The sequence below is a fragment of the Pyxicephalus adspersus genome, chromosome 2 (genome assembly GCF_032062135.1).
Source record: "Pyxicephalus adspersus chromosome 2, UCB_Pads_2.0, whole genome shotgun sequence".
NCBI classification, from domain to species: Eukaryota; Metazoa; Chordata; class Amphibia; order Anura; family Pyxicephalidae; genus Pyxicephalus; species Pyxicephalus adspersus.
Genome location: NC_092859.1, coordinates 104168860 through 104181670, shown reverse-complemented (window position 1 = coordinate 104181670; position 12811 = coordinate 104168860). Strand labels below are relative to the sequence as shown.

The window sequence follows — 12811 nt, the reverse complement described above, 5'->3', positions numbered from 1 at the left end:
TGCATAAAATCAGCTTTCAGTGACTGCAGGTTATGATGTTCCTAACAAAAGATCTTACTTGGTAATACTCTTGCAGTAAAGCATTCGCAGTGTACGAAGTTGTCGGCAGCTTTTCTGGAAATATTTCAGGGCCTTGTCACTGAGATGGACGCAGCCAGAGATATCCACAATATGAAGGTAACGGCAACCACCAGAAAGATACTGGATGCTAATATCTGTTATCTGCAAAAAAAAGAAGAATCATTAATCTGTATCATATTTTACAGATCAATGTATAACATGAGTCCTCAGCTGAAACTACTGCTAAATACATTATTTTGGCCTAATAGTGTTCATTCTGTGACTGTAAAAGAACTACAAAGTATGCTGTCAGAAGCTATAGTGCCTATTTCCTTAGCTGTCACTGGGTCCCCATACTGACACAGGAACATAGCAGGAAATGGTTATAAAAGCTTGAAATTAATAAAATAATTCCCTTGTATATTCTAACTACTAGCAAGTCTGAGTGGTAATGCAGTCTGTTCAGAAAAAATTCACAAGTTTTATCCGGAAAACATGAATGTGTTATATATTTGTACCTTAGGACATCCAGCCATGTTGATAGATGTAAGCATCTTACAGCAGAATGCTACTGTTTTTATTGTGTTGTTGGTCACTCGCAAACAGTGTGAAATGTCCAGCAGTTCTAGATCCTTTGCCTGATGGCAAAATTTCTGTTTCAGGAAACAATTACAAAATTTGCATTTTAAACATCTGTGTAAACATTTATGCATATGTTTATTAAAGGTAATCTTTAGTACACAGGACCTAGGGCATGCCCATTGAGGATCACAGTAGACCCAAAAGAGCAGCGAAAATGGTAGTTTCCCGCATGCAATGTTGTGATGGGATCTTGGACCTGTTGTTGCTGCAGGGGACTAACTAAAAGGTGTGTGCCATGATCACCAAGTATTCTGTGAATATCTCTCAAAGCTTGCGGAGAATTTTTCAAGGGTTTGACCCCTCAATTGCTATTCTTCAGACTTTTCTGACTGCATTTCCGTTCCTGGTCAGTGACTCCCACATAGTAAAGCCAGAATTGTAATGTCTGCTTCAAGGCCTGTACCCTACAATGTCCGCAATAGCAACTCCCATATTTCTTTACATATATCTTGGGTTTAATGTACCAAAGATAATATAACACATCCCAAAAAATGTATGTTTTATGTTACCTGAATTCCAATGTCTGAGATCCCAAGGCATTCCGATATGGAAAGTTCTTTTATTTTACTCTGAACAGCAAGGGCTGTCAGTCCCTGGATGGAAGTACAGTAGTAAAATTAATAGGTAAAACAGATGCAGAATGCACATAAAGACTGGATGGCCATTGTCTATGTAGTGTCTTTATAGCGAACAATGAATAAAGATAAACACACGTGTCTTGAAGCTTCCCTCTGGCTTGTTTTGCAATGTCTTTAAAAATATATGCGTGCAAAGTTAAAAAAAAAAAGAAAAAAAGAAAATGATTAATGGCTTGGTATGCCATACATCACCAATTTCAAACTAAATTGGAGTGAAGAGATACAGCTTCAATAAAGTAACCAGTGACATAACAACCTCCCCTGTAATTTACATATGCCTTTGTCCAAGAACCCTACAAATCAGGAACTGTATGTTCTTAGTGCACTGTAATGCAGTGTGAGTAATGTGTGATCTGGCTTCCAGATGTGAATGCCATTTTATATTGGCTTATACACGCACAGTTCACCTCTGGAAGTGGAACATAACTAATCATGACTATGGAATATTTAGTCTGTGATTCTACTTATCTATATCACTATCTCAAGTATTATTTATTTATAAAGCAGCAGCCTATTGTCAGGTAAGGGTTACACAGAAAATTGGATAAGACAGCTGAAACATACATAAAAAGGATCACTTGTTCCTGCATACCTACACCAGACCTAATAACATAGTCACCTTACATATGTAGCATTTGTATAATTACCAAGCACTAAAATGATTTCGAGATATTTGTTTGCTCCAAGTAACCACAGACAGATTTGTTTTGATCATAATTTGTGAAAAGTGACAGCTTACACTGCATTTAGACCCAAAAACAAGGCAAGTATCACTGGGACTTTCTGTGTGCTGAAAACGCTGCAAAAACAAAGTTATCTCTCTATTGTAAACTACTGGAGCCTTTGTGTTGTGGAGATGAAGTCAGACATGTTTGTCATCCAGCCTGTAGACCAACCATGGTTCCTTCCATAGATGCCATTGAGAAGTGAAGACAGAGCAAAGAGACAAGAACTGTTATTTGCTACAATACCTGGTGAAAAATAGGTGGGGTAGGGGGGAAAGAAAAACATTGCAGAACGGCTAAGCTGGTATATATAACAGTTTTGTTTGGGTTTAGATACATCTTAAAGTTTCACTCAACCCAGGCGATACCATATTGTTCCTTTTTCTCTTCTGATCTTGATATATCCATGACCATTGGTCAGATAGAAATGAGGTAAGTCCTGCACAGTTGCACGGGAGTTCATTCAGTCCTAGACCCACAAGGGAAACGGGCTATCCCTGGCAGCAAATACTAAGCTTTGCATGTACAGCTCAGTAAAATTAGACAGATGGGCAGCTATCAGCAATGTAGGAACAATAATTAGCTGCCTTATTTTCAAAGCAGGACATTGGCTCCACTTTAATTAATAAAAGGTTGTGGAATGGTATCTTTTACATATTAGTAAATGCACCTTCTAAAAACTAACTCAAGCTTTTTATGCTGGATTTTGGGTTGAAAACAAGATGACAAAGATTTATATCTTGCAAAAATTATACCTCACGAAACTGACCACACTAATAATATTTCAAATATTAAAAGGAACACTGAGGTTTGAGGTTTTGTTATAATAAATTTCCCTACTAATTCATGGATAACAAAATAACTTCCTGTTGGGATATTATATATTAGATGTAGCTAGTAAATAAAGTTTCCCAGAGATAACCCCCTGTATAATGCTTCTTTTTGCTTTGGGGAACATTGAAAGTACTAATATCCAATATGCTTATGACAGAAAATCCAGATGGTCAAAAACATCTGAATGTTAAATCTCTAACAGTTTTCATTGCCTTTATTTACAACAAACAGTAAAATTACTAATCCCCAGTTGTAGTAAGCTAAAGGCAAATTATAGTAACTTTTACTGAAGTAGAATTGAGGGTGGATGTGTTTCTAAGAGGGTTTGGGGACTGTAGAAATAATCAGACAATGATAGATATTTTCCCTGACAGTTGCTGTAGAGGTCAGCATGGTCATGAACCCCACATAAAAGGATTCCAGGCATTAAACAAAAAATCAAACATTTTGCAGCCTGTACTGTTGATGTAAGGATATTGTTTATCATATTGACAGAACTGATGACACCCTAGTGTGTTTGCTTGGAGTGCAGAATGAACAAAGATCTGGATACACAGTGTTTGTAATTATATCCCACCATATACACCTAAGACCAGGAGAATGTCAATACATTTGAGTCACCTCCCCACATGTGGTTTGCTAACTGGAAAATGCAGAAGCAGCAACATACTGATAAGTCATCAGATCTATTATTCCTGTTCTCTCATCCTAAAAACGTATTCCTTGTAAACTCCTGTACATTGCTGGATTGGTTCTTTGTACTATTCCTTTCCTCTTCTAGACTCAGTTCTACAGTATAAGGATTGAGAGAAAGCTTATATCAAGACAGATTCAAGTCATTGTGCTGCGTATGTGTGAAATGCATTTTATTGCTTTTAAAGGAATGCAAAATTTCACATACTAGGATCATGGATATCTATAACTTTGAAATGTAATGATTAGTAGTATAGTTCATAAAAAAGTACAGCACAGTGTATGTACGAAGTTAAGTGGTATGAAGAGTAAAGCAGACAGAATGGGACATTTTGCCATATGTAATGTACAGCACAGCACATATATTGTACAGCACTAAAGGGATAAAGAATTTCCAGAGGATGTAACCTTCAGCTTAGAAGACAGAGTAGAGTTCTCCATTATATATAATGAACACCAAATTACACAAGGAGGGGGGTCCAGCAGGAGTATGTGACATACAGAGCAGTGAACACAGTGCATATGTAATGTACAGCCCAGTGTGCTAAATGGATAGGTACACAATATATAATATGCACAATAGTGTGGGGAGGTCCCAATTTTGTAGCATACAATAAAATGTATGGGGTGTGCTGGTCTAAAATTTGCATAATTGTCCTTTTGGTTAGGCAAGCTTTACCCTAAGCCTTTGCCACCCCACACAACACAAATATCCATTCCAATCTGAGACTTTTCAGACCCTGGCAAACATTGCACCAAAACCTTTTTAAGCCCTGCTCACTTACAACTCTATCACAATTGATCTGCTGAGCCAAATGCAGTCACACTTCATCAAGAAAAGCCACACTAATACCCATATGTTTAAATCATTCAGCCTCACATCAGCCTGAATCTCATTGTGGCACCCTATGTAAGGTTTTTGTTATGCGGAGAAAATATTTTCAACAAAGCAATTTAAACAAGCAAATGCAACATTTTCATGTGTAACCCACATTCAACAAATGGAATATTTTATCTTGTACAATAGTGGTACATATAAGGAACTTTCTACAGCAAAAAGTGTAATAGAATTGCAAATGTACATTTAGTCTGACCTAATGCTTTAGCTTTAATCTTCCTTAAACATTTCCAGGAAGATAAGTTGTGCATAGGTTGCCTGGTATTATTATCACCCATTTTCAATTAGGGTTCCAGACCTGAAATATGTCTATAGATCACAGAGTAAAGTCTAAAGTCATTATCTGCATACTTGATCTGGGTAATTGGCTGAGTATGGAACATAAAGCGTCAGCATGAAAGCCGTTGATTTAATGTTTGCAGAATGAGAAAACAACCTTTTCTCAGCAAGGGGGCACTTGTTTTTAGAAAACTTAAAACTCAAAAATCTTAATGTAATCCTAACTCCTGAATCTGACCAGCTTTAGCCAACCCTAAACCCACAGTAGTTTAACGTCCATAAATGTACTGTATTATTAATATTTTTATTAATAATAATAAACAGGATTTAAATAGCGTCAACATATTACGCAGTGCAGTACATTAAACTGTATGCTCGATTTGTGCTCATTAAAAGTATTACCCACAGGGAATGGCACTAAAACCAAATCAATTCCTTTCACTGTATGTTTGATAAATCAGTTTATTATTTCACCCTGTAAACTTATTTCTCCAGAAAAGTGCATTTCACTTTAAGCTTAAATGACCTAGACCCACATGACTCCATCTATCTTATTTTTTGATGTAACCAGAATGGAAAGATTCTTCTTCTCTGGCTTCTGGTTAAAGCAGATATACTTAATGACATCCTTTGAAGAAGAAGGCTGACTTAATAATTAAATGAAAACCAGAGCCTGTGGAATAAAATATAGAATGTACAAAAACAGCAAACCGTGCATTTTTATACACATCAAATTTCATCTACTCTTGTTTCCATTTCCGTACTGTCAGTTAAACAAGTATTTCCTTTATAGAAGCAGCAGTACCCTAAATTACAATGTGGCTTCTAAAACTATAATCATGTTTTTTTTAATATTGGCAATGTAGACTGTGTTGTCCTTTGGTAGAATATATTTTAAAGCTAAACATCTGACATATAAAAAAAATAATAATAAAATAATAAAATAAATAATAACATAATAAAAAAAAAAAATAAAAACAAACTGAATCTCTCTGATTTGCTCCCTCTTAGCTGTGATGTATATTTCATGCTTCAAACTACTACACTATGCTGTGCTTTACATTCCCGACTGATCTACTTGGTCAGAAGTATGTAATAAACATATGTAAAAGTTTATGTGCTGTCTGTAAAGTACAATATAGAATGGCAGATATTTAACCAAACATTTCTCCAAACATTAGGTGTTTTACCCAGTCATAGATACCTGGTCTGTTATGCTGGTCCCAGACAAGTCAATGGAAATAAGTGAATTCATATTACCAATGAGTTCAATGCCAGAATCAGACACATTCTCACAGTATCGAAGGCTTAGGAAGGTTAAGTTGTGACACCTACAACAGAAAGCATATCCACATACATAACCAGTATAAAAATATTCTGTATGCAAACAAAAAGTGTTCATAAAATTGTAATAGCTAAAAAAAGTAACTTACAAACCTGTCTCAATTCCATTTTATTACACTACGCCTCACCATGATTCTGCATTATATGGTGAGTTGTTTTTTTTATACCTATTCATAAAACTGGAAGAGAAACAACTAATATGAAAGCTTCCATCCTAATGGATCTCAGTGGAGGGTATTTATGGAAACCACTACTTTAATACATTTAGAAGCTGCTACAACAAACCAACTGCAAATAGGCAATTACTGGCCAATGTAATTGCAGTTCTTGTGGGGTAAAATAACTATTGGTTCAACTTGATATAATTTGTATAATATGATTTACTGTGTACGATGTACTGGTGACAATGTACAGCAGCTAATATGGTACAGCAAAATATTATGGGCACTGATTTGTTAGCAATAAAATTAAACAATATGATATATATATATATATGTATAGCTCAAAGTAGTTCTTAGGAAAACAAAGGCATAAAATATCAAAAGGATGATGATGTGTACGGATATGCATGCCTGGGAATTCTGGGAATAGAAGGAGTTCCTGGCCATTGAATTACAGGGTCCTTCTGCCATTTGGCTAACAAAAGTATCTGTCAGTCATCCCTCAGCTGAAGCACTGAGCCAGAGCTATTATTAACAAGACAGCAGTGTTTGTTCAGAAGTCATTACTATAATTTAATTCCCTGTGTGTGTTCATGCCCCTAAAATCAACAATGTTTTTTCTCTGCCCCCAATTAACGTGTTGCTTTAACCCTCACCAGTTCCCTGTGGATATTTTCAGGCGTTGCTATTGTGTGAGTAGTCTCTGAAAGTTCTATAAAACTGGTCCTCCTAACACCCCAGCATTATGGATGACAAATACCACATACAGTGGCTTTGCAATTGAAAATTTACCACAAGGTGAAAGTTGGGCTTATTTTGGTAAAATTCTGCTACACATGAAAATATGTCCTTAGAAAACAATTAAAACACCTGGAGAATGTGCCTGGGCTATGTTAGACACATACATGTGATCCTTCTGGATTTATTGGATATATATTTGGGCTGTATAACATGGTTGTTCAAATGTAAATATTGTATTAATTTTTGGCAAGTTGAAGTTCATTATTATATAAGTTCTGTTTTAAATTTAATTTATACATTGTTTTTTAAATGCTGTTCTTTATATAATGATCTATGTTTTGAAATAGTATTTGAAGTATTTACTAAAATATTAGACTGTTCAGTAGTTGTACCCATTCCATGTGTGAGACTCACTACACCAAGCTCCATTATCCCATGCAGTTTTGGACCTGTACAAGTTGCCTACCCCTAGTACTACCGACCAGTGCCAATTACCATCCAATAGCCATGTGCCTGCCTACCTTAGGAGTCAGGACCCAGTATACCAATACTTTTCATCCAACACACTTTCAATGATGCCCCCCATTGGCAGCCTTTAAGGGCAATTATTTCTTGCCATAGTCTGAGGAGCATTGGTGTTCTGGGTTGATGGTTTGTGTCTGGCTGCCAATGGAAGTATCTGCGGCACGAGTCAGATACTCAGAGCTAATATTTCTGTGTTTAGATGTTATGAGTCACAACAAAACTGATGCTGCTGAGACCTCCGCTGGGAGATTTTCTTAAGAAAATTGGCAAGGATTTGTAATACTTTCCTAAGTAAAATTGAGTTGAAAACATCCCAGTGTCCCAATATATATAATTTGAATATTTTTTTCAAACTTTAGCAGTTAGACTGCTAACTTTTTCTAAAAATATACCAGTTAAATCTGAACCACATGCAGTTTGTAATGGTTTCCACAAGTAAAATGCTAAAGAGACACTGTCACCTTGATCTGCACTTGCAGAGATACTGGAGCTTTATGCTGGCATATTAACAGTATATTTTGAAGGTTTTTCTGATCATGTCTAGTTAGTTTTCCTGCAGGCATTGGGAATTACACTGAGCACTCTAACTGGACCTAACTGGATCAGGCTAGTACAATCTTAGTCAGATGCTGCTCACACTTCTCATTGTTTTTCTTTTTTCTTTTTTTTTTTTTTGCAATACAAAATTGTGGGTAAAGTTTTAATAGCATTTGTGCAGTCATGCCTAATGGCTGGGGATTTGGTAGGTTTCAATCCACGTTAGTGTGTGTGTATAGAGGGGGTACTTTTTATCTCCTGGATAGCTATGCTTTCTAAAAAACCTTCTTGGAAATATAAAAACAATTACAATTATTCTCCACTAGTTCAGGACACATAGTAAAACACACTATGAAAGTTACTGAAAACTTTTCTTTTCTGTCTCTCACACATGGCTAGTTTGTGCAGAGCTGGCAGGAGTGAAAATTACATCAGAATCATTCAGAATCCAAATGTAGAAAATTCACAGGAAATTTACCCTGGAACTATAGATCACATTGAAAGTGCTGTCAACATGCAATGCAAAAATTACTAAGAAGCAAACATAGTTAAACTGAAAGAAATACACACATACTATATATATACAGAGTTGTAAAGAAAATCAGTCATAAGAGAAATATGGAGACAGCAAATGCTGGCCTTTCTTCAGTGAGGGCTTGTGCATAAGCTATAATGTTAACTATCACATAAAGGGGAAAAAAATGTAACAAAATTAACATTTTAAAAAATGCAAAGTATGCTGACTACTACTGCAAAAACAGGAGCTCTCCATTTTAGACACTGAACATGTGGACTGCCACCACATTAATGGACTTACCAAATTAATAGCACTTTATAATAGGCTAGCAGTGTAGATACCTAAAAGCATTGTTGTTCTGTAAAGCAGTTAACATTAAAATGCTAAACCAGTGACAAAAACTCACTTTCTGCTTTCAGACATTGTTACGTTTCCTAGTTCAGCTGTTTCAACACTGTCGAGAACAAGGCTGTCATTTTGACAGCGGAGATTTGCCAGCACCAGGACATACTGCAAATTTCCTATGTGCTTAAATAAAGTTTAAGTTAAGTTGTAAGGGCATAGTATATTCTAAATACCTAAAACTATATAGGTATGGTAACTTGAAGAAAAGCTCTTACCCACTACTCCAACTTTCAAACTTTCTAAAAACTTTCACCTAAACTTACTTTTGTGCAATCCTGAGAAGGGACAGGTCACTGACACGTAGACAGTTTGTTAAATTAAGTTCTTTAATCTTGATTCCCGAAGGGCCTTCTAGGACTTGTCTCACTCCTGGGTCACTGATCCTGCAATGAATAGCACATAAGTTCCCAACAAAAAAAGTTGCTGTTGCAAAATATATACTAATTCAGTATAAAGTGTAATTAAACCTAAAATCTTTAGAAGGTAGGATGGTCACCATGCCTCATTGTACAACCCTTATCTACTGCCTCACATTTATCAGCAGTGTTGTCCGCCTTCAGTTGGCCGTTGGGCTGTCTATCTGATAGACCTGATAGGAAGACCAATTACCAAGCACACATGCTCGCACATGGCAGGCTGACAATGCTTTGCAAGGCGGTTTAACACTGTTAGTACTGAACATGAACTGGGGACTGAAAATAGATGTTTACGTACACATAAGATTTTCTAAATACATTTACTATGAGACAGAATTTTGATCCATCACACATCTGTATACATTGCATTTTACAGTGAAGGTATTTGTCACACTAACCTAAAAAAACTGAATATAATCCATAAAAACGCCATTGTGAAATACATTTTTCCTTTTTACTGTATTGTTTTGCAATACTTTAAAGTAACCATCTGCTTTCAATTAGTGCAGATTAGTAACCATACATGCAGCAGAACAAACAGAAAAATAATGATAAAATGTTGCATAGCCTTCTATAAATAAAAACCGGCAACTGTCCTTTATTTATGAAAAGCCAAAATAACCTTTCAACATTAAGGATTTCTCATAACTTTCTATTTCACATGTGTATCCTATTTTAACATGCTGAAACATTTCCCACTACTTTGACCTCAACTCAATCCAAAATATATTTTTATATTTAGGAGGGAGTAGAGAAGAGAAAAAGTCTGTGGTCTCCATACTTCCTGGGAAGATTTCTTATGACTTCCTCTACCAGGGATAAGAGTTAAAAGGAAAAATAATATGACAGTACTTAAAATTGACAAAACTTCGAACCCTTCTCAACTTCACAGGGGCTTTAATGTCTTTTTATGATTACAGTTGAGTAGACTTTTTTCTTTTATCATACATTATAGGAATATATGGAGTATAAAAAAAATTAAATGCAACAGGCCACGGTTTGGCACCTGTCAAAAGCAACATTATTTTTAAAGCCCTGATGACATATATTGCAGCTGAAACCATTTCTCTACACCATTATATCCTAACATCTGGGACACATTTACTTTTACTTTTAAAAGTGCTAAGGGTATCCCAGTTGGTGAAGTTTATTGCTACTATAAATTACACTTTTCTCAACTAAAACACACATGGACACACATTAAAACAACACAGCATCCTACAGAATAAACCTATGTAACTAGAATAGCTGGAAAGATGGTATTAAAAGTAAAGGTTTTAATACTGTTACAAAGGTAATAAAGGTTTCCAATAAAAATAAGATTATAAGGTTTTGGGTTAGGTGCCAATGCTTTGCCAATAACCAAATCTGTCCCCATAGTCTTCACCTATAGACAAGCCTCAGGTGGATAGGTGTGCTGTCCCAGCTCTTGGTTGCCCCAAGGACCTAAGTATTCAATGGATGGTGCAAAGGGAGCTGGTGGAATGGACAAGGACCTAAGAAAACATCAGGCACATGCTTCAAGAATGTAAGTGTTTGTGGTAGAGAGAGAACAAATCCCTAAAGTCAGCTAGCCAGGCAGATCATCCAAAAGAGGAAGAGAGTTCATGGTCATTGGAGAACAAGCCAGGCAGCCAACAGGGAACGGTTGGATGATATTGAGGTCAGCAACAGAAACCTAATGCACACCGTGGCAGTTAGCAAATATTGCGCTATGACAGGCAAAGCAGCCATGTTCAGTGCAACTTTTTGACAGTTTTGGCCAGTCGGGGGACTAGGTGTAGGGTCAGGTGGAGTAAAGCAGCTGAAAGACATGCTCCTTTCAGTGCCTGCCTCTACCACCAAGATACCATGAAGCACCACTAAAGACTGATGTATTGCTGGCCTGTGTCAGTAGTGTCCCCTTTTTTAACTTGTACCTAACTCGAGAAAAGCTTGTCAACACCTGGAACAATCCTATATAAAATGTATTTGCCCATATGGAGAACCATTAGCTGATTAGTTGGTTCTTGATTCCAGGTTTGGGGCACAAGGAGTATGGGCTCAGCAGACTTTCCTCCCTGGACAGAAGTGTCACATGATGTTTGGCTGTCCATTTGTTCAGTCTCCACATTTCTGAAATGCTTTAAAGTTTCACAAATATTAGAGGGTCATTTAGCAACTAGTAGTAATCAAAGGATTGGTGTGCATAGAATGGTCCAGTAAACATACATAAGAAAGACCAAGCTTTTTTATTTTCTTCCTCGGAATAAATTCAAAATTTGTTAAATGTTTTAAAAAGTGCAACCTTCTAAAACCTTCATGACATCTGTTAACGTTAATGATTTCCTTCATCTTAGAAAATATAGTGGATAGGTATGCTTTGATCATGGAAATGAGCAATTCATCCCTTCTAGAAGGCACATTGTTGCATCTATATTTGAATACAAAATATTTTCAATCTGTCCAGCTTGTGGTTCCAAAAACATATCATTTTGTATATTGTATACATTGGGGCATGTTTACTATCAGGACAAAAGCTTATGCCATACATAATGAATATGAGCATGTATTGCAAAAAAATGTTGAAGCATATCCACTGTCTTTACATGTCAGTGTATTTATACCTCCCCTTTCCAAATCTCTATAATATAGCAAAAAAGTACTCCATCAAGAGAATTGGGAGCAATGCTAACTGATAACATTCAACAGAAGCAGAAAGTTGACAGCTCTTTCATTTTTTACTAGGATTTACTGGTAGAATATAGTTACTTGGGCAACACAGAAACCTTTCTTCAGACACTTCATTTATGTATCTGTACGTACAGTAGGTGCAGATTATTTATAATCACATACTGAATGTTCAGCCGTGTTGCACGTTTGCTTATTAACATACCTTATGCAGTCAGCTACGTTTAGCACACCTATGTTTTTCAATGATGAAATTGCCTTTAGGCTGATATCTGTAATTTTCTGGCAATCAGCTAAATAAATGTGATTCAAATTAGGACAAGATCTGCTGATTGCTTTGATGCTTGCATCAGTGATCCGATTATTACCTGAAAAGAAGCAGCAATAACACGTTAAAGGGTCAGTCCACTCAAAAATGATATTTAGATTTATGAAAGATGTAGATACTTTATTTCATTTCTCATAGACTTGGTATTAGTGAAATCATATGTTGGGCCCATAATTGTAAAAGGTCTAGAGAAGATATCACAAATTGGAATATTCATATATATAGTTTTTTTTAGAGCAGTGTTTCTCAACCAGAATTCCTCCAGAGGTTGCTGGGGGTTCCTTGAGAAATGAGCAATTTGTGACTCTCAGGTCAGTTTAACTGACACCAATGATTTTTTTGGTTATCTGTAAGGGTGACATTCTTCCCACTGACCAGCAATATAATAGGCATTTGTT

At 36.2% G+C, this 12811-nt stretch overlaps 1 protein-coding gene across 1 annotated transcript in view; it reads right to left on the bottom strand.

Moving 5' to 3' along the window:
* FBXL13 (F-box and leucine rich repeat protein 13) overlaps window positions 1–12811 on the bottom strand; it is a gene marked incomplete at its 5' end in the record, with an annotated part of 72650 nt that overhangs the window by 649 nt on the left and 59190 nt on the right. Inside the window, 6 exon segments of the mRNA XM_072401717.1 lie at window positions 59–222; window positions 579–713; window positions 1212–1295; window positions 5974–6100; window positions 9263–9382; window positions 12291–12453. Coding sequence (XP_072257818.1) covers window positions 59–222; window positions 579–713; window positions 1212–1295; window positions 5974–6100; window positions 9263–9382; window positions 12291–12453 — 793 coding nt within the window.